Genomic DNA, 20,548 nt, shown 5'->3' on the forward strand with positions numbered 1-20,548 from the left:
GTTGTGTCTGTGCAGACCTCTACCCTGAAAAGAAAGGGCTTTAAAGACGAAAACATTGCTTGAGAGTGAGTAACAAGGAAGCCGTTCTGCAGGAGAAGAGCAGTGACTGTAGTTGAAATCTAAAAATAGATGTATTTGTGCACTGCTCAGTACTGCTAATAATGAAAAATAGTGGATTGCAGGGGCAGAGCTTAAAATGATTGGGAAAAAAATATTCTTTCAGAAGCCTTGCTCTCAGGATTCTCATCTGGAGTTAGCCCTTAATTAACTGTGCTCTTGTCTGTGTCCTTTCCACAGAACTAATGAAGCAATCCTTCTGGCCCTCTATGAAGCTGTCCACTTAAACCGGAACTTCATTACAGTTCTGGCACAAGTGAGTTTCAGTACTATGTTTGCCTTTTTCTTTCTATTAAATGTCTTTTGAAATTAAGAAGTTCAGTAATTGAATTGGTGAAAAGAGAAGTTTCGGTTGTGTTTTTGTTTTTGTTTTCCCCCTCTGGGTTCTTCCACAGATGCAGATGGGCGCAAAAGATGAAAAACAAACCAGGGACTGGATTTATTTCTAGGAGATGCTTCCTGCCTTGCCAGAAAATGCTTCAAGTGTTGAGGGCACAGCTTGTGCTAGGAGCCATTTTTCCCACTGAATGGAAGAACTGTGTAGAGTTTGTGATACTGCCATCAGGAGGATGCAGTGAGTTGACTGTGGCAGTAAGAGTGCTGCTATTGGAGCAGTTCATACACATGATAAATTAGAGATGAGGGGAAGAAGCTGATCGGCTCCAAGCTGGATTAATTTTTCTGTCTGGATGTGCACATACCACAAGTTGTTGTTTGTGTAGGTATCCTTCACTTAGGAAGTCATCAATGACTGCTGTCACAACAGAGCACTTCTCCTTGTGCTTTTCATGGTGAGGATGCAGAGCTATAGCAGTGTTCTGAGAAGCAGTGGGGGCTGCCCTGTACCTCTGAACGCAGACCTCTGGATGCTTTTTTCAATTGGTATATGAATTTGCAAAGACAGTCACCATGAGGGAGAAATACTGAGTCTGTCTGATCTGATGATGGTGTTGTGGCTGGCTGTAGGAATGACTTGATGAATCTGAGAAGGCATTACAGTTTAGTATAGTAATTTTGTTTTTTTCAAGTACTACTAGTAATCTGTGAGGGGGAAAAAAAGTTAAGGCCTTTCCCCAGCTACTTCAACTCATCAGAGTGCAGCAATGCATGCAGAGGAACTTTGAAGTAAGGCTGATGGAACACTGGAACAGACTGCCTGGAGAAGCTGTAGAGTCTCCTTCTGTGGAGATATTCAAGACCCATCTGGGCACCTGCCTGTGTGGCCAATTGTAGGGAACCTGCTGTAACAGGGGGCTTGGACTCGATTCTTCAAGTGTCTTCCACCCCCTGTGATTCTGTCACTCTGTGTAGTATGCTACTAGCTAGACACATGGCACAAAGGAGGGAGTGGGCCTCTGGGGAGCTCCTGGCTTCTGTTGATGGCAGAAGACTGATAGGCAGAACTATGAACTCTTTAGAAAGCTTCTGTTGTGGGGCTGGTTAATTCTCTCAAGTTGTTTGCTTTTTGCAGGGTTCATTCCAGCTGCCTCTGAGAGACTTCTGCTTCTAGTTGTGTAATACCAATTCAGGCCTGTATGTGGCCAGGATATCCCTGAGGGAGAAGAGGGATAAGAGGAGAATGGGAAAAGAGCAGCTGGCGTAAAAGCTCTTGCATTAATAGTGAAAAAATAAGCTAGTTATTTGTGAAAGGGGTAGCTGAAGCAGCCACTGTTTAGTGTACCTGATTGAAGTTTGGTTCTAATGTTGTTCTTGGGTGAATTGCCTGTAATCCCTCTTTTAAGAGAGGTCAAGGTAGGGCATACTGACTTTTGAGAAACTTCATGGAAGCTGATGAGTGATGAGCTCTTGTTTGCATCCACTGCTGAAAGAGGGACTGTGTGAATGACTACCTGCTCCAATAAGAGCTCATAGGAAGAGCTGAGGTATAGCTGTGATGATGCCTGAAGTGTTAATTGCTCTTGTGTTTACCAGCTTGTTGGTCCTCAGTTTTTGCTGCTAGGTGGCACTATTATCTCTTAACTGACAGTTAATTTTTGGGAAAGGGAAGGTAAACACCGTAGCAAAACATATGAAAGCAAGCATGTTTTATGTAAGATTTTCAATGATAAGCTGGATCTTAAATTTTCAATTAGTACATGTAATTTACAATTGCCTTTAACTGTTGTAGTATATGTCTGTGCTTCCCATAAAATACGTGTATTTATGGTAGCTCATAAAATGAGATATTCAAGGGCAGTGTGGAGGCTGTCCACTTGTGAAGAAAGAACTAATGTCAAACCAGTAGTTCTATATCCCTTTCCTTTTTGAAATTGTGATGATGTATTAAGGCAGATGATACATTTATGTAAAACTTGCCCTATGAAATGGACGCTCTGCTTGGCAGGCAGACTTAAAATAGCGTGGCAGATTGCCATCTTTGGATGGAGCTGGGAGCTTACGAAGAGTAAAGTCAAAGCAGTAATTAGGTAGGCAACTATTAGCAAAAATAAAATGGACTGAGTAACTGACTGATGGAAGCAGAGAGGATCAATAATGGTAGTGTTCTTTATGTTACGCGCTCTTTTCCTCCGGTGTCTGAGCTTTACAGGGAGAAACAAAGAAATAAATTGTCATCATCTTTGAATATGAGCAGGTGGAGGGCAAGGGGGTAGAAGAATTTGCTTTTAGGAAGAGAAATAAAAGGATTGTAGAGGAAGACTTCAAATACACACCCTTGGGTTGGCTTTGGCGTGATGAGAAGCTGTAAACAGTGTAGGCTTCTGCTTGCCTTTTCCCCTTCTGTGCTGGAGAAAGGCACGTTGTCTGTCTGTTGGGGACAGCTACTGCTTTGTGATATATTTGTGTGTTTTGCTGAGTAAATTAATTGATTTACTGTTCAGTTGTAGATATCCAAGGTTGTAAAGTGCAGCTTTCCTTGTCTGAGGAGAGTTTGAAGTTTCCTGAGATTTCACTGAAGATGTGTCTGTTGTGTGAGAGCGTGGAACAGTACAAGCAGTGATCCATGTGACTTAGCCACAGGGAAGCTATTAACCTGTGTATGTTTGGGATTTGTTTTCTGTTAGAGCCATCCTGAGATGGGGCTGATGACAGCGCCAACAAGTCCAATTCCAACAACGCCTGTCACTCCACTTGGAACCACCCCACCTTCTTCGGATGGTAAGAAATGTAATGATATCCTGGGGATGGACAATTAACAATAGCTGGCAAAGCTCTTCCTCAAGATAGCAACTAATGAGGTCTGTCTGGTGCAGATGTAACCTGGTGTTCTCTTCCCGGGGAGATCTGCCCCAGGAACACAAGCAAGAAATATTATTTGGCATGATTTAAATTGTTTGAAAGATGTTTAGCGTAGTTTCTATTTTGCCTTGTGTGTTTCTTAATGAGGTTGTGTTGGTGTTCCTTCTGAAAACAGTGTTGTCCCCGTATCTGCATGAAGGCACACCCAACCTGTTAGTTATCCTACATAGGCTTTTGCTTTTGAGTATTTCTAGTGTCAGGTTCTCTGCCTGGGGTTATTTGCCATTGGAGCAGATTTACAGACGGTCGCAGATTGCCATTAATGCACTTGTCCCCAGCTTTGAATTAACTGGGATTTGAATCCAACCCAGGAGTTGAGATATCCCTCCCTCTCGTTGTCTTTCATCTCTCAGGGTTTGTAAATGACTGCTTGTGCTGAGATCTAAATGAGATGTTATGTGCCCAAATAAATGTACTTCAAAATAATTGAGAATAAAACCCTTCTTGTTTATTATGGATAGTTGCAGTCCAGTTTAAGAGAAGAAATCAAATGGCCACCTACTCTAATGGCATAGATCTGAAGAAAGAATTCAGAGGAAGAATAGAGTCACTTTGAATACAGCATAATTTGGTAATGTTTAAGGGACCAAGCAGTCCAGGTTACTTAGTTATATCAGCCATTCAGGTCATTTGATATCCTGGTTAAAGACGATCCTCCTTGTGGATGAGTTCTGTCTGGTTACCATGGATATCAAAAGCTTCAGTTAAAAAGCTCCCTGTGTCTCAGGTCTCCTTGTGCTTGTGTGCTACACGTTTTGTGCAACGTAAAATGTAGAGGGACGGGCATTTTGTGGGCTTGTGTTCAACATGTACATTGCAAATGTATCCATGCCCACGCTGTATTATACAACTGAAAGAACTGATGCTTAACCACATCTACAGCTTGCTCATATTCCTTTCTTTTTTTTTTCTTTTTTTTTAAATTTATTTACCAAAAAACAAAAGCAAAGCAAAAACTCCATCCTGCTTTCAGCAGAGGCAGTGATGTTAAGGAGCTTGAGGCTTCCTTCTGCATGCAAGGCTACTAAGTTTAAGGACTGGAGTTGATCCTAGCGTGCAGGAATTACACTGGGAAGTATGCTTTATTTGTATTAGCTGTCACCTTGATGATCTCTGCACTGTGATCCTTATTATTTTTGGTTTTTGTTGACCTCAGCTTAGTTATATTTCAGTGGTACTTCTTCAGTACTGCTGTTATTTTAAAGGCATGTCAGAATTTTCCTCATTTTCTCTTGTCTTGCAACTCAGCTTTAAAATTTGCCTGTGGCTGAGAGTTAGTAAGAGGCATTTTTACTTCGGAATGAAAAGATTGCTTTCTTCTTTTTCATGCATTTGAAAGAATAAAAGCTTGGTTGAATTATTTCCAAGTTTCAGCAACGTGTAGAAATTCATCTGTGATTCTCAGGCATTTTTTAATGCTGACTGGAATTAAAAATGGGTTCATATTCTGGTTTGAAATTTCTATGGTTGTTAGCCTTTAATGTGAATTAAAGCCTTTTAAAGTTTCGGAGCGTTTGGGTAAAAAATGCAGTGTCTGTGCCATGAACCAGGGTAGGCAGTGATGTGATCTTCAGAGCAATTTCCTCTTTTCTTTAAATGAGACTTTTTCTTGTAAGTGTTAATCCATAATATGTAAATCAAGTGTGCCTGTCACCATACTTATCTAAATGTCACTTTGCTTACTGTTGTTAAATATTCATTCATTGTGTTCATTGTAACAGCTTTGGAAGGACATGCTGGAGATATAAATACTTTTTTTCCAGTTTTTTTAGTTGATTCCTTGAACTATTCATAGCACTGGGAGTTAAAGAGTTTTCAGTGTCATTGCTTGGACTTTGCCAACAAACTGGCAATGCTAGCAACCTGTTAGCTGTGCTGCAGTTTCAGGATTGAATGGTCTAAAACAGCTTGGGGATGTGCAGCCCTCAGAAGCTAAAAGCCCCATTATCATTTCTTTGATGTGATTTGAACAGCTAGGTTACAATGATCTATTTGGCCTGTTGTTTCCAAGGGCTACGATTTTGTATTCAAGGATTACACAATCCTGAGCTTCATGAGAACCTTTATTTACTGTGCAGTGGGTCTCTCAGTGCTCAGTTCTAAGAATCCTGCATTTTACTCTTGGTTCATCCCCTGCATTTTCCTGTGCCTGCATATCCTTTGGTTCCAGGGCTAACTAACCTTATTTACGTCATTCCAGGGTTACGAGGTTTAAATCTTGAATTGTAAAATACACTGTTAAATCAAACCTTTTTCTCTTAGGTAGAATAACATATGGAACCTATGTAGGTATTGGTGAGAATGTCTTGAGCTCCCTAGGTTAGGAAAATTGATAAGTGCTAAAATAGCAAGTTTGTCTCCCCTGAAGTGGATAGAGCTGGACAGAGAAGGATAGCACTGCAGAGCATCCCATCCTACCCTTAGGGCAGGAGAAAAGATTTTTGGGGTAGTACCAATCTTCAAAACAGAATCTTTGCTGGATGATCATATAGCAGGATGAAGAACTCAGGTGACCCTATGGATAAGTTGATTCTGTCCCAGACTTATGGGTCTGTGACTTTGTTCTCTGCATGCTTCTGTTTTGTGTTTGTGGAGGATAAGTGTGTCTTATCTGTTTTGTTCCAGTTATAAGCTCTGCAGAGCTACCTTTGGATGCTGATGTGCAGACTAGCAACTTGCTGATAACCTTCTTGAAGTACAGCTCCATTGTGATGCAGGACACAAAAGGTAAATAAATTCTGTTGATGTAGCAAGCAGTATTTCTTAAAATGGGGAGGGCATAGGAACACATCTCCAAAAATAGAAGCTGGATGCAGGCCTTTTGGATGACTGAAGGTTCCACCTTCTGAGAAAACGAAATGATTCTTATTGTGAGATAACAGTTATGTAAGAGTAGGAGAGAATGAATGCAAACAGAAGAGAAGTCAACTATGGGAAGAACATAGTAATAATAACAGTACGTAATAACCAAGCCTTTCCCTGTACAGGAGTTGTCAGCATATCTGATTTCAAACCCTTGCTCAGAGAGGGGAAATTGTGCACCGGATATCTATTTTAAAGAATGTTTAGTCTGACACATGAGGCAAAGCTCAGCATTGGAAGGAAATATTGTCTTTGTCCTTTGGTACTTGCAGGTCAAACAGACATCTTTAATTATAAATGTGGCAGCAGTGATCTTCACTGTACTGACAATCATTTGCTTGTTGAGATACATTCCATGCTGTGCCTTTTGTTTCTTCTGATCACTTTGGAATGGGGCTCATTTTGTGTTGCTGGAGTTGAAGCTTGGTCACGCTCAGGTACCTGAGGATCCTCTTGTGCTCAGCGATTGTAGGGCAGGACCACAGCCTGAATATAAGTGATCTTTTTTGCTGTATTTCAGCCCATTGCCAACTTATACTGCTTTAAGTTAAACATAAAAGCTGAAGAAAAGTAGGAAGACTTCTGTAGAGCTATGATGAGTTGATTATTGAACGTGATAAATGCTTGTAAAAGAACGCGCTGTGTAGGAGAGTTTTCTCGTGCACAAACTTGCAGGAAGTTGTTTCTGGCAGTCTTGTTCTTGTTCAGTATGCAAGCTACTTGAGGAAAAGGTGAATAATCAAAATTTGGACTAAAAAGTACTTCATGGCAGTATCCAGCAGGTGCTTTAAAACCAAGGCAGAATCAGGTCTACATCTGTTTTTTCTGAGAGTTGTTTCTAGCAGGTTGAATAAGATGCTGATAGAGGAGCATCGTTTTAAACTATTTATTCAAGTGTTTAACTACCCTTATTGTGAAAAAGCTTCATGTGCATCCTAAGTTCTTTAGTGTGATATAAATTAATTACTGCTTATCTTCCCCGAGACGGATATTGAGAATGGATAATTTCTTTCTTCTTTGTGACAGCCGTTAAATATTTGAAGTCTGCTTTCATGTTTTCTCTTGCTTTTGTCTTTAAACTAAACAACCTCAATCTTTGTTCAGTCATTTTCTATAGATTGTACACTTGAGGAGGTGTACCAGCTCTCTAATTATTCTCATTTGCTTATTTCAGGGCTCCTCTTGCTGATCCAAGTGTATGGAACAATTTTATGTTTTTAAATTTAACTGTTGCACTTACTAGTCACTGTAGTATGGGAAATACACATTGGTCCTCAGGAACTGCCAAACTAGATTAGTTTCAGATGGAATGAGATCTGATAGAAGTTCTGTACTTAACAAGCCAACTAAGGATGAGTTTATTCTGTTATGTGACAGGGCCTTTCTCTGCCTTGGTGCTAGTATGTAAAACATCTGAAGGTTGTGTGGCTGATAGACAATGTCCTTGCCTCTGTGACAGATGGTAGTTTGTATCAGTAGTTCTACTGATCAATCATACAAAGTGTGCCTTCCACACTGCTGCCTATTAATTCCAGCAAGGATATATTGGGTTCTGCCTAACTTTTTTTTCTTGTGTAGAAGAAAGCATTTGACAAGAGTATAGTAGCAAGGGGGGAAAAGGAGAATTTTATTTTCTCTCTGTCTTGAGACAGGTGGGAACACAAAGAGGAGACTGGTTTGTTCTACTTCCAGGACTAGGCAGCTGTTCCAATTCTATCCCAGAGAGCATAATTTAATAGACAGCATTCTGCTAGATCCTCCTCTCTGGTTCTCTCCTGTGCCAGTCAGAGGCAGCTGCACTGGGAGAAACAAAAGCTCTGTGTTATTTTTTTTTCCCCATCTGTAAAATAGGGTTCATACTGCTACATCTCCCTGTGGGAAGTGGTCTGCTTTGTTCCTTTAATGAAGAGTGCTGTGAAGGTACAGAGCTTCTGTGCGAGTAACTGCCTGCGTGGTTGCCCCATAACTGCTGAAAATGGCATCATCTTCACAACGTGTTGGCTGAAGGCAGAGTACTTACTGTGGAACAGGAGCCTTTACAGCATGGTCCCCGGAGAGAATCTTAGCAGCACCTACAGAAATATACAGTGAGGCCTTACAGTAGGAAAATAACAAGGCTCCAGTGTATCACAGTTCTTTGAAGCCATTTTTCCTGCTTTGCTGGGGTAGAAGACTTTTCAGTTAAGCATTTAAGCTGAGATGAAGAGACATGGGAGAGATTTTTAACACTCTCATTTCAAAATTCCTCTCCTTTTACGCAGCATAGCAAGACGAAATCAGCATAGTTCAATTGCTGGTTGCAGGACGTGACCAAGGTGGGACTCCTCTGGCTTAAAGTGCTTAGTCTTTGCAGACTTCATTTCATTCATGGCTTTACATAGGGCAAACGAGGTCATGTCTCTCAGCAGTGGGGTTAAACCTCAGGGCATGAACTCTTGACATGCTTGTTCTGCTGTGCTGTGCCTCTACCAAAACTTGGCTTGTTTCATAACCTACTGCAAAACTGATGTTTCTCCATCTTACCTTAGAGAGTACATATACATAAAAAGTACACATCCACTGTGGCAGGCAGGGAGTGATTATATGGAATATCTGTGAAAGCAAAACTGAATGAGAAAGAAGCCTCATTGATATTTACAGCGGTGATGGAGATTCAAATCAGAAACTTGGCTGTTCACAGAAGCAGCAGGGGAGACTTCATGGAGTTTAGTGTCCAGGCTGGAGGGTGAGTGCCCAGTGGAAAGTACCTACACTATTAGCTATTGTGGAGGAAGAAGTATTAAAACTCTCCTATTGCAAGAGCTTTCTCACTCTTCAGGCATTGCAAAGCTTGTATGGCTCATGCAGGAATTGTTTTTTGCTTCTTTGCAGATGAGCACCGGCTACACAGTGGCAAGCTGTGCCTGATTATCCTGACATGCATAGCAGAGGTAGGTTTCTTGTGAGACTCTTCAGCAGATGGTGTGTTTCAGGGCCCTATCTGCATGCACATCCCCTGCCTCCTGTTCATCGGGAGCTGAAGATCTGCAGTAGCTGTTAGTTATGAGACCCTCAGGCACATAATGTTTTGCTGATAAACCTGATGCAATACTGTTAAAATATTCTTAAAAATTGGATCATTTTATTTGATTTAGCCAACTCACAGGGACAAAGAGAGAAAATAGTGAACCTAAGCCTGTCTCACTTAGCTATTAAGTGCTTTGGGATGAGTAATATGTGAATGTCTTTCATCTGTGTGGTGCTTGTGATAATCATGGGCAGTGCTGTATCTTATCTGCCAGAGAAGGGTTTTATAAGTCGGAAAGAGTATTGCAGTTACAGAATGGTAGGAAAGCTGGCAGTAGGATGAGAAGACCAGCAGTGTCAGCAGTCCTGGTGAAGGTGCTCCAGTCTTCTGGGAAACAGATAAAAATGGCCTGGCTAATGGCTTGTCCTGAGTGGCGATGGAGTCTGCCGGGCATTTGCATTTTGCTTGCTTGCAAGTAAAGACCTTTCATTCTTAGCAAAGAATAAAAAGCAGCAATATTGATGGACAGCTTGAGAATTCTGAAGTAGTGTTTCTTCAGGGTGCAGCATATGCATTTCTGATATTTATAACTGATTTTGGCACTCAAGTGCCTTCTTCATGTGGGCACATAGGTAATATAAGAAATGCTTAATTCTTATATTATTTCTACGTATCAGGGCATGCTTCAGCTTTGATATCAGAGAGTGTACTTAATAACCAGCCTGACTGTGCATTGCCTGGAGTAATAGTTTGATTTGTAGCTGGACTTGAAACGAGTTTTGCCTGAGGGGTGGGACAGCTGATCAACCTACTTGCTAGCACATGTGTGCAGGAACTTCTGGCATGATGGCTCCATCAAAAAACTGATAGAAACCATGGTGGATAAAGTTACAGGGACTTGTGTGCATTGTATAGCACTTGTTAAAATCTTGATGCTGCAGCATGTGCAGTCTGCAGTTCTGATGAGCAAAGAAATAAAACAGAAAATAGACCTTGAAGAAAACAGCAAATAGTGCAGACTGTGACATGGAATTCAGATCAGGAAGATTTTGCCTTTGTGGGACTGAAAACATGCCTGGGAATAAGAGGAGGTTTTGAGGGTGTTTTCAGTGTTACAGCTACTTACTGGGAGCTCTGCACCTGAAACATGTGGTTTGAGAGGCAAGTGGAAGTTAGCGGGCAGGTAGTTTTTTATTCATCACTCTTTTTCTTTTTTTTTTTCTTCCTTCTTTTCCATAGGATCAATATGCTAATGCTTTTCTCCATGATGACAACATGAATTTTCGAGTAAACCTGCACAGGATGGTGAGTTTTTCCTGTGGATGCTTTGCTTTTTCTCTTTGGGATGAGAACATGGGATTCAAGTCTCTGCATGCTGAAAAACTGTCACATATGTAACCTGGATTGCTAAGGCATGTGGAAGTGCTGTCAGAATTGCAGCAGTTGGAGCATGATTTTAAAATCACTCCCAGAATGTCTCACTCCTTCAAAGGATAAAGAGCTGGTTGTACTGGTGTGAATTCAGGGACCTGTGTAGCTGGAGAAGAGCTGTGTACTGTGAGATCTCTGAGGAAATCTGTGACAGGGAGAATGTTGTGCCTTAACCTTCAGCAAGCATTAGTCCTCATGTGATATATTAATAGCCAGTTGGAGTTGCATTGAGTTCTCTGATTTTGGCTTATGTTTTCTCCTGAGGGTGGAGGATTCAGCTTCAAAGAGGACAATACGTTTTTGGTGTATGTTTTTCCTATAGGTATCTGTGGAGGAAGTGTCCTTATCTAGCTCATGGAGCTTTGTAGTTAGGGGTAAATGAGTGTTTCTCCTGCCTTGATGCACTCTGTTTTTATGGTGCTGGTGATTGCCACCTCATCTGACACTGGAGCAGTGTTTGGGAGTGTTACTGATCCCAGATAGAAATAAGCATAGTGTGAGGGTGCTACTCTTCCCCACTTAACAGCAAATTTGCTGCCCAGTTAGCCTTTCTGGTTTACTGCAGTCAAAGCCATTTGATACTGCATGTGCTATTAAGAATGCAGATCAGACTTCTGAGTCAGGAGCAAATCAATAGGTTTCCAAGGGGAAGAAATTACTATGTGATTTTTTTTGTTCTGTGATACAACAGTGCCCTGTAGTTACACACCTAGAATAAGAAAAACCTGGTGGTCAGCGTGCTGAAAAGCAAGCAAAATTATTTTAGTTCAGCTGTGGCCTTCAGAACTAATATAAATGAGATAGCAGTTGGAGAAAAAGACAAAGGGAATCTGTGCTGATGGTGGCATTTGCATGAGAAATGCAATAATACACAGAATGTCACTTCAGGCTTATTCTGACTTCTTTTCATCTTTGTGTGTTTCAAGCCGATGAGGCACAGGAAGAAAGCAGCAGACAAGAACTTGCCCTGTCGCCCGCTGGTGTGTGCAGTGCTTGGTGAGTACTGTAGAGAGCCCTGAAGAATCTTTTTGTTCTGCAGCAGAAATAGATGTGTAGATTCAGAGAAGGGGTGGATGGATTTAAAATAAGGCAATTAAGTAAGGAGATTTCCAGCAATGGACCGTCCATCTCTCTACTTGGCTGCCTCACAGAAAAGTTTAGTCCAAGATTGCTGCTCTGTAGCAAGAAATCCTGTGTACATTTGGAGTAAGTTTTGCAGAAGCCTATTGGCCCTGAATATGTAACAGTAGGGAGGGCAGATGAGTAATAAATTCGGAGTTTTAAGTGATGGCAGTGACAGTTGGTCACAAGTACCATCTAGATGATGAAATGAGAACAAACCTATGGAGAAGACAAATGCTTGTTGAGGAAGTCTTGCTGGCCATTTAGCCTTTTCTGAGGGGAAGAAAAACCACCATAGGTTTGTCAGTATCAAGGATTGTTTTTGCTTGTGGATGGAGGCACAGCTGAAAGCTTTTCACACAGTGAATGATGAAATTATGAGACTCATTGCCACGGAGGCCAAAAGTATAAATGGATACAGAGATAGATGGAGGCTGGCTTTTAAGCCTGATGAAATGGAAGCAGTCTTGGAGTCCAGCATTTTCAAAAGCATTTTCATGTTTGTTGAAGGCACAGTGGAACAAATAGGGGATGAATCATTCTAGACTTCCCAGATACCATGTACTTCTGCCCTGGACTTATTTTTTGTCACTATTCAGTCGTATTTCTGGGCTATTAGCACCCTTTGAGGTTATGTCTCCCAGTTGTCACCAGTGGCACAGCTTACGCATTTTATGCTGAAGTGAGAACACACATCTTTGAGTAGTGTTTTATTGGCTGAACTGTAGTAACTTCTCTTTTTCAATTGCATTTTTGAGTTCTTTACTCACAGTGGGATAACAAGAGACATTTTTTGTTTATTTGCTGAAGGAGTCTTGGGCAGAACTGCAGTCTGTGTTAAGAGCAGCCTAGATGTACTTGCTTCAGAATTTATTTGGGTGATAAATAGGTATTCTCTGTAACATCTTCTCTGACGGTAAACCTCTTTGTTGTGTTATTTCTGATGAGAATAATTTTCTAAAATGTACTTCTCAAAGGACTTTTCCTCTAGTGACAGGGCTTGAAATATGGGAGCAATTCCAAGCATCAGGATTCACGATGTGTTATTCATTTGACTAGTACTGGTGGAAAACATGCCCTAAGTTTTCAGTATGCTTTTTAATTCCAGAGGATGTCTAGTTCTCCTTCATCAAAAGAAAAAATAAGATGTGTTTCTTTTAAGTAGGACTATTGGCAGGTAGGAAAGGTGGTTGGGATTAGTTTGATTTCCTCACTGTCTACGAGAATTTATCTGTGGCTAGCTCATTACTTACTTTATCGTTTTCTTTTCCATCAGATTTGATGGTGGAGTTCATCGTGACACACATGATGAAAGAATTTCCTATGGATCTCTACATGTAAGTGTCTATAGGATGTCTCCTGGTTTCATTTGAAGGTTGAATTTGGATGGAATTCTAGTCATGTAACAGTCTTCTGGCTGAAATAACATTTTGTGGGTGGTGGAGAGCAGGATGGCTTTTCATGAACTCTTCCAGCAATTTTTTCTACTTCTGAAATGCTCTGTGTGCCAGGAAAATTGAAAGCAAAATGAATTTCCACCTTTCAGGCTGATTTCCTAATCTACTTGATCAAATACAAAGAGCTTTTCAATCTGAAAGAAGCTTCATAATGCGCATTCATTGCAAGAATCCCTGCTTCTCAGAAGCTGAATTTTGGTCTAGAAACTGAAAAGACAGTTTTGGGAGGGGGAAAAAAAAGAAAAAAAGAAGGATGATTGATGTGAAGCCTGGCAGGCAATGTGGAGAGTGGAAAAGAGGTTTAAGCCTGAAGCAGCTTGCTAGTTTGTCAGGGTAAAACTTAACAGTGGGGGAAAAGGAGAGGAGGACAGGGCACTTGCTGTGTCCCTTTTGGCTCTTAGAATGCTTTGTTCTGATTTGGCCTGAAGGGCAGAAATAGGATTTAGGCAGATCATTGGCTTTGTTCTGGGTGTTCTTAGAGTGCTGAATTTCCCTTAGACTTGAGCAACACTGTATACTGTAGAAGAGATACAGGTAGTTGGGCTGTTATCCCTGAAAGTGGCTCCTCAGCATGTTCCAATTTTGTTCAGATAACCTCAGAACTGCATTGCCTTTGCAAGGGTTATACAGTTCAATTACACTGTAGTTCAATTACACAAATACACAAGTTCTCAATTTGTGAGAAATGTATTCGTAATGACAATAACAGAGTTAATTGTAGATAGTGCATAGAGATTTCACAAGAAAGCTGAGAAATGTTTGGGCTCAAAGGTGAGGTCACATCTAGAAACCCTTTGAGAGTGAGTATAATGAGCTGTAGCAACCATCTGTATCCATTCCTTTTGGCATATTTTTGCAGTCCTTACGCTACATTTCTGTCTGAAACCATCCCATACCAGACACTGTTATTGCAGAGAAAGTGGGTGTTCTGAATGCACAAATAGTGTCATATTTGTCTGCATTACACTTTAAAGGTGAATATGAAGCTGTTCAATGGAGAACATATTAATATTTAAAAGATAAATCCAGGTTCCTTTGACTAAAGGTGTTATTTTATCTGACACATATATTATGAATTCTTAGTGTAAAACTGAATAAACAAGGGCACCCTAGCAGAATGGATGCAACTTCCACACTGAAGTATTGTGGTTTGGGAATCTGTAGAGCTTTAACTGGTGCTCTGGCCCTTAAGGCAGGAATGCTAGGGCTGCTATGCCCTTCCTCATCTTTTTCTTTTTCCATGGCTTGCTTTCACCCAGAAATCTATATGCCACTGTGTACAGCCAGTAGGTATCAGTGCTGAAATACGTCTGCAGGGTATTTTGCAGTAACACTGTTGTAATTACTATTAAGTGTTTCAGCGTTTGCCCAGTTCCTGCCAGTCTATTGCCTTAAATGGTTCTTTTGAAGAGGCCAGTTATAGTCTTAAAGCCAGGCAGGTACATAAATGGAAAGCCAGTAACATCAGAAGTAGCTGTCTCTGTGGAGCTGTTGCTGTTCAAGATAGCTGTCTATGCTATCATAGTGTTTTTACTTTCTTCTCTTGGTTGAATTTACAAGAATCCAATTTCTAATACAGCATTTAATGTGATGCTCAGCTATCATGAATGATTTTACCTTTATTCCTCTGAAGTTAGCAGTTTTAGTCCTTAACCCATCATCATAATTTTGGGATCATCTAAGAGTCTGAAAAGATGAACAAATACCATTTGTATATTATTGAGGCTTTTTAAAGCTTTATTTTGAACTCTTCACCTCATTGTGAACAACTACTATGCAAAAACCTTTGATTTGATTTCTCTGTTTGTCTGACTTTTAGTGTCTCTGCAGTGTCTTTTCGGAGAGGTGTTTGTGTTAGTGAGATGTTTTTGAGAAATAAGAATTTAAGGGAAAAAAGAGGAAATTTTCTCATTTGAACTCTTCCTTCTCTTTTTCTAAATGTCAGTAACTAAAATAGGTTGGTCTAACAAACTCAAATTTGAATGTATTTTCTGTCTTGTTCTTAATGGTGGCAAGTGCTAGCAATTTTAATTGTACATTGTATATTTAATTCTCTTTTGGTTTTGGAGTATGATTGTGTACCTGTGAGCTTATATACTGTAGGATTTGGAGACTTCACAAGTATGTAGCTTTATGTTGAAACATTTCAGGCCTTGTAGGTCTGTTGCTTGCTCATTCCTAAGTTCATACTTAAGCCTGAAGTGAGCTGAAAGTCTTGCAGTTTTAGTTTCACTGTGTAAGTTCCTTCAGCCTTGTCAGCTGGGCCAAAGAAGCTAAAAAAGCTCCATCATGAACTGGATTTTCCAAAATCTGGTAGCAGTACCTCATACATAGGAAGCCTACAAGTTGGATAACTCCTGGAGAGGTCCTCAGGTAAGGTCAACAAAGAAAGTATTATTTAAATACAAACGGCAATCTTGCATCTGTAGTCAGCCTAAGCATGTTGAGCTTGGACTGGTGTACAGGCCTCTTCCTCTGGTCTGATCTGCTTCATTCTTATGGATGTTGCTTTCCTTCTGGAGCCCAAACCCATGAGCCCCATCCTCCTTTGTTGGGGTTTTTGTTTGTCTACTTCCCTGCTGCTGCTGATTTCTGTGATGTTTCCAGGTTTGATGTGAAATTGCAGGGAAATACAATGCAGTTAATCCTTTGCCCTCTTTTTTTCCAGACGGTGCATTCAGATTGTGCACAAGCTGTTGTGTTACCAGAAGAAATGCAGAGTGAGGCTTCATTACACCTGGAGGGAGCTCTGGTCAGGTACTTTGCACCTGCATCTGCAGAGACAGTCAAATATAAAAAGCCTGTCTTTTTGGTGGCCATGGCTGCTTATTCTATGGCTGTAAGGTTAGGCAGCAAGCATCAATTCTGTTAAATCATCTTTATTTTACTGCTTAGTTGCTACATGCAAATTACTTCTTCTGGAAAGCCAGGTCATTATCATAATGGTAGCTAATTTACTTTCTTGTCTGGCCATGATCACCATGGTATCTGAGTGTCTTTATTCTTCATTACTTGAGTCCCTCTTCACCTGATTGGAGAAATGAAGTAATGTTTTATGCAGTAGTGTTTCTCAATTCTTTGAGAGTAGAAAGGAGGCAAGCTCTTAGGTAACATGGTGGTGGGCACTACCTTTCCTTTCCACTGTAGGAAGTGGATGCACATGGGATTGTGTGTATGACTCCTGCTGATGAGAGCAACCTGGAAATGTCAGTAGGAAGGAAGAGAAGTGTTCAACTCTAACCTTTGCATCGATAACAGTGTGGTTTATGCCACTGGTGTCCCTTAAGAGAGTCTGAAGAGGTTTGAGTTTATTCTTCTAATTTGGTGGGCATTGTGTTGTAGGTCTGTTTTATGATGCAGTCATTGTGTGGGAAGTCTGTGGAAGACGATGGCAGAATGGATCCTTAGATGTAACAGACTCTTTAGTGGTTATGGTGTGTGCTCCTCTTCTAACCTTATGAGCACTGAAGTAGCGCAGCAAGGAAAGTACAGTTAATCTCCAAGCTGTTGTGGCTTAAACAAGAGATTTATGAAAATTGAAGGGAACGTGAGCCTAATTGTGTTTTCCTGGAGCTGTGCTTGAGATTTAGGATCAGCGACTTGCTGGTGTAATGCAGCTCCTATCAGAAGTTTGAGCAAGGATGGCTTTTGAAAAGGTGGTGATGAGTGGCTTCTAAAGCTGCTCTTAATTAACACTAAGTACTTCCCTTCAGTAGCTTTGCGCAGCTGAGTGTAGGTACAGAGAAATAAACCAACAATCTGAATCAGGTTCAGTTATTAAATTTTTGCCTTACGTGACATGTGGCCTATTCAGGCTTCCTGAATTATTCCTGTAGAAGGTGAAGTGGGTGCTCCTCATTAAGGGATTAGTGATTTCTTTTCTGTAGCTTTCTTTAGAACAGAGCCCCTAGAGGCATGGCTGAAGCATAGTACTAGTTCAGGGGAAGAGCATGCACAATGTAGATGTATGCTGTGAATAGAAATTGCATCTAGCAGCGTGTGCATCTTCTGAGCTGAGCTGTTACCAACAAACTGGATCCAGTCCTATTTGGCCAGAGTGAACTGGCTCTTTCATACACACTGGCATTGTAGGTATCCCAAAATAAGGCTTTCTCCTTGAAGGTACTGTTCCGGAGTTCAGAGAGTACGTTTTTTGGCATCTTTCAATCCTTGAATTTCCCTATTTTAGGGAGAAAAAGAAAAATCCTCGCAAAACACTGAAATTCAGGGATGTTCTTGTTCACGGTCTCTAATTAGCTGTAGGTGTTTGCATAGTGCTTGGGAAATGTTAAGTGCCTCAGAAATGTTAGGTACTGCACATGCTTGGAAAGCAAAGCAGTCATATAGGAAGTTCTGGCTGGTCAAGTTTCTGTGAAAGACCAAGAATGTCTGCACAGCTGGTGTAGCTGAAGAGCTCCACACTTAGTGTAGGTTTCTGGTTGTTTTGAGAGATCCTCTCCTACAGAATAACTTACAGTGTTTCAAATTCCTTTCCTATAAGGTGTTGAAGTGAACTGACATTCTTCAGCAGCTGCTAGGTGGTTCAGAGAGGCTGGAAAGCCTCCCTGTGTTGTGTTAAGTGCTATGTGCCCCTGTAAAAGTGTGCATCCTGCCTGCCACAGGTGTGTGTTTCTAGTGCTGCATGAGGCTGACTAAATGCTAATTGCCTGCTCTGTCTTGAGAGATGTTTCACAATTAACTCTTATCCCTACTCAGATCTGTCAAGGCTGATCACTGCCCAGGACATTGCTGCCTTTGATGTGGAAGAACGGATATTTTTCTAGTCTTGATCAATCTGTCAGACATTGCCAAAACAGAGTACAGAGACTTATGCATTCATTTCTATGCAAGGTGAGCATACTCACCTTGAGGCTTTTGCTTTGGACTGACGGATTTGTTGTCACTGCTGGATGAACAGCTGAAAGGGAACATCTGTGCACTCACTGTAAGGCCTGATGGAGCACCTGAGATCTCAGACATGTTTTACAGGTCTTCAAGCCCACACTCATCTTCTTGAATGGCAAGTTTGTGACAGGTGGAGCATAGCCCTTGTTGTGTAGTGTGAGTGACTGCAATATGGAAGTCCCCTGCATGGCTGGATGGAACAGAGGAGGAGAAGGGAATGGGTGTATGGAAGTCTTGAAAAGAAGGCAAGGGATTTTACATGGGAATTTGGCATGTGAAGAGAGTTGTTTCAAGTAAAAACTGAGTGGGAGAAAAAGACAAAGGGAATACTTTGGGATGAGGTGGTAGTCTGGAGTGTGGAGGAACTGAGAGTTTGTAGGTGGCAGCAGTAGCAATGTACAGAGCCTTCTGCTCAACTGCTGGTTCTAATGTTAGCTATTCTCTGATTAAGGAAAGCCACTCGTGTCATGTGCTAGATAGATGCTCTTCCTTTATGGGTGCTCTGTCTTCAGTATGGAATGCCAGCAGAACTTGGGGAAAGTTTCTGCCTTTCTTTTTTTGATTTATGTTGCAAGGAGTGCAGAGAAAAGCAGTGGAGCCATGTGCTTGGCATCACTCAAGACACATACCCAACTGCTCGTGCTGTCTGCAGTACTCCTGATCTTAGCTCCTACTTAACATTTTAGCAGTTTATTATTTTCAATCCAGTCATCCCTGTTTGGTACATGGCTGTTCCTTTTGAGCTTTTTCAGATTTTTCTGCTGTGACTGTATACTCTTTCTGGTGACTAGCATGAAGTTTTGGCTAAGACTTGGATATGACTGTTTCCTTATTCCCGCGTGGGTATGGGGGGCAATATGCAGGGCTGTTATGCCAAATAACTGATACTTAAGGAACAACTAATTCACTGGATGTCAAGTGTAAGATACTTAATAGTGCTTACAAGAAAACTTTACTTGGTAACAACCTGTTCCCTACTTCCGGAAATACCATGTTTTGTCCAGTGTTTTTCTTGAGCTCTGCTTAAGTCATGGGAGAGTTTGATTTTGCTGGTTATAGAGTTGAAGTTGAGTTTTAGTTCTTGAACTCTTTCCTAGCCAGTATGTACAGCACTTGGGTGATGGAAGGTGCTATATATGTTTTTGTTGTCAAGCACATACAAGCTATGCCAAAAGAATTTTCGTGAGTCATTTAAGCTTTTTATATAAAAATACCTCATTTCTTCAACTTCTCCCACCTCAAAATTAGTAACGCTTGAGCAATTTGCTCTGAGCTTAGAGGGTACAGGTAAATTCCTTGCAGTTGCTATGGTTTGCTTTAGGTAGAAGTCATTTTTAAAGAAACTGAAAACCAGTTCTAATATAGACTTAAAATGGCAAGAGTATGTCACATGAATATATGTATAATAGTGAATAATGCTGAAATAGCTAGTTATTAGGGCAATTAAACATAAAGTTGGATTGTAAATGAGTTTTGACATAATAGAAAGCACTGAAATTCAGTTCCTAAATCATTGTGATGTACAGGCTATGGTTTCTTACCTTATAGATAGGCTATTTTTGACAGATGCTGAATGTACTGTTAAAATGAAGATGCTTCACATGCCTTCATCAAGCAGTTGGTATTTATCCACTTTTATTTGGGGATTATCAGAGTAAACTTTCGCAATGCTGCTGAACAAAATATGCTTTTATTCTTTGTGTGGACTGCTTGGAACTTTTTGTCAGTTTCTCTATTTATAAGGTGGAGATAATATTCTCAAATTCTTAGGGGGTGAATACTAAAGAAGTGAAATGTTCCTCTGTGGAATGTATTTCAGCAACAGAAATACTAAATACTTATTGCTACAGTGTTTGTTAACAATGGCATTTCTGGTTTTCCAGCTATTGATAAAGTCTGCCTCAGCACTCTGATTTGTGCTGCTGAACACACTGGAAATCAGATGATGTTGCATCTGCCCTTCATCTCGAGTCCTGCTGTCATTCTGCAGCAGCTGCCTGGCAAGGGAAGCTTGTTGTCTTGCAACTTTTGTGGAGACAGGATTCATGTACTGGTGTACCAGACAGTTTAGTTCACTGGTGAAATGTCCGATCGCTAGTTGCTGTGAGAGTATGAAAGGGTACAGGGCTGTTTGGACGGTTAGAAAATGGCTTGAAGACTTTGGAAAAAATAAAGAAATAATTAAAACGTATTCAAAGGTAGCTGATAAAGGTAACTGTAGGGATAGGGCAAAAGGAACAGGAGTTTGTGTGTTGAGTGTAAAATGCATTCATAACAGGAAATTACAGTGAGTGAAAGAAGGCCTATTTGTTAAATGGTTCTAAGTGAGCTGTACTGTTTTGGAATGAAAAATTATTATGTGAGACTTGACCTTTCAAATACCTTCCAG

General features: G+C 40.8%; 1 protein-coding gene across 1 annotated transcript in view; it reads left to right on the forward strand.

The window, feature by feature from the left end:
* The window catches only part of ARMH3 (armadillo like helical domain containing 3), a gene marked incomplete at both ends in the record, with an annotated part of 105,467 nt that overhangs the window by 12,231 nt on the left and 72,688 nt on the right, over nucleotides 1–20,548 (forward strand). The window contains 8 exons of the mRNA XM_079535312.1: nucleotides 298–373; nucleotides 3,141–3,234; nucleotides 6,001–6,102; nucleotides 9,109–9,167; nucleotides 10,484–10,549; nucleotides 11,602–11,671; nucleotides 13,074–13,134; nucleotides 15,923–16,011. Of these exons, the coding sequence (XP_079391438.1) occupies nucleotides 298–373; nucleotides 3,141–3,234; nucleotides 6,001–6,102; nucleotides 9,109–9,167; nucleotides 10,484–10,549; nucleotides 11,602–11,671; nucleotides 13,074–13,134; nucleotides 15,923–16,011 (617 nt within the window). The remainder of the gene's footprint in view (nucleotides 1–297; nucleotides 374–3,140; nucleotides 3,235–6,000; nucleotides 6,103–9,108; nucleotides 9,168–10,483; nucleotides 10,550–11,601; nucleotides 11,672–13,073; nucleotides 13,135–15,922; nucleotides 16,012–20,548) is intronic.

This window comes from Tetrao urogallus (assembly GCF_951394365.1).
Source record: "Tetrao urogallus genome assembly, chromosome: 5".
Taxonomy (NCBI): domain Eukaryota; kingdom Metazoa; phylum Chordata; class Aves; order Galliformes; family Phasianidae; genus Tetrao; species Tetrao urogallus.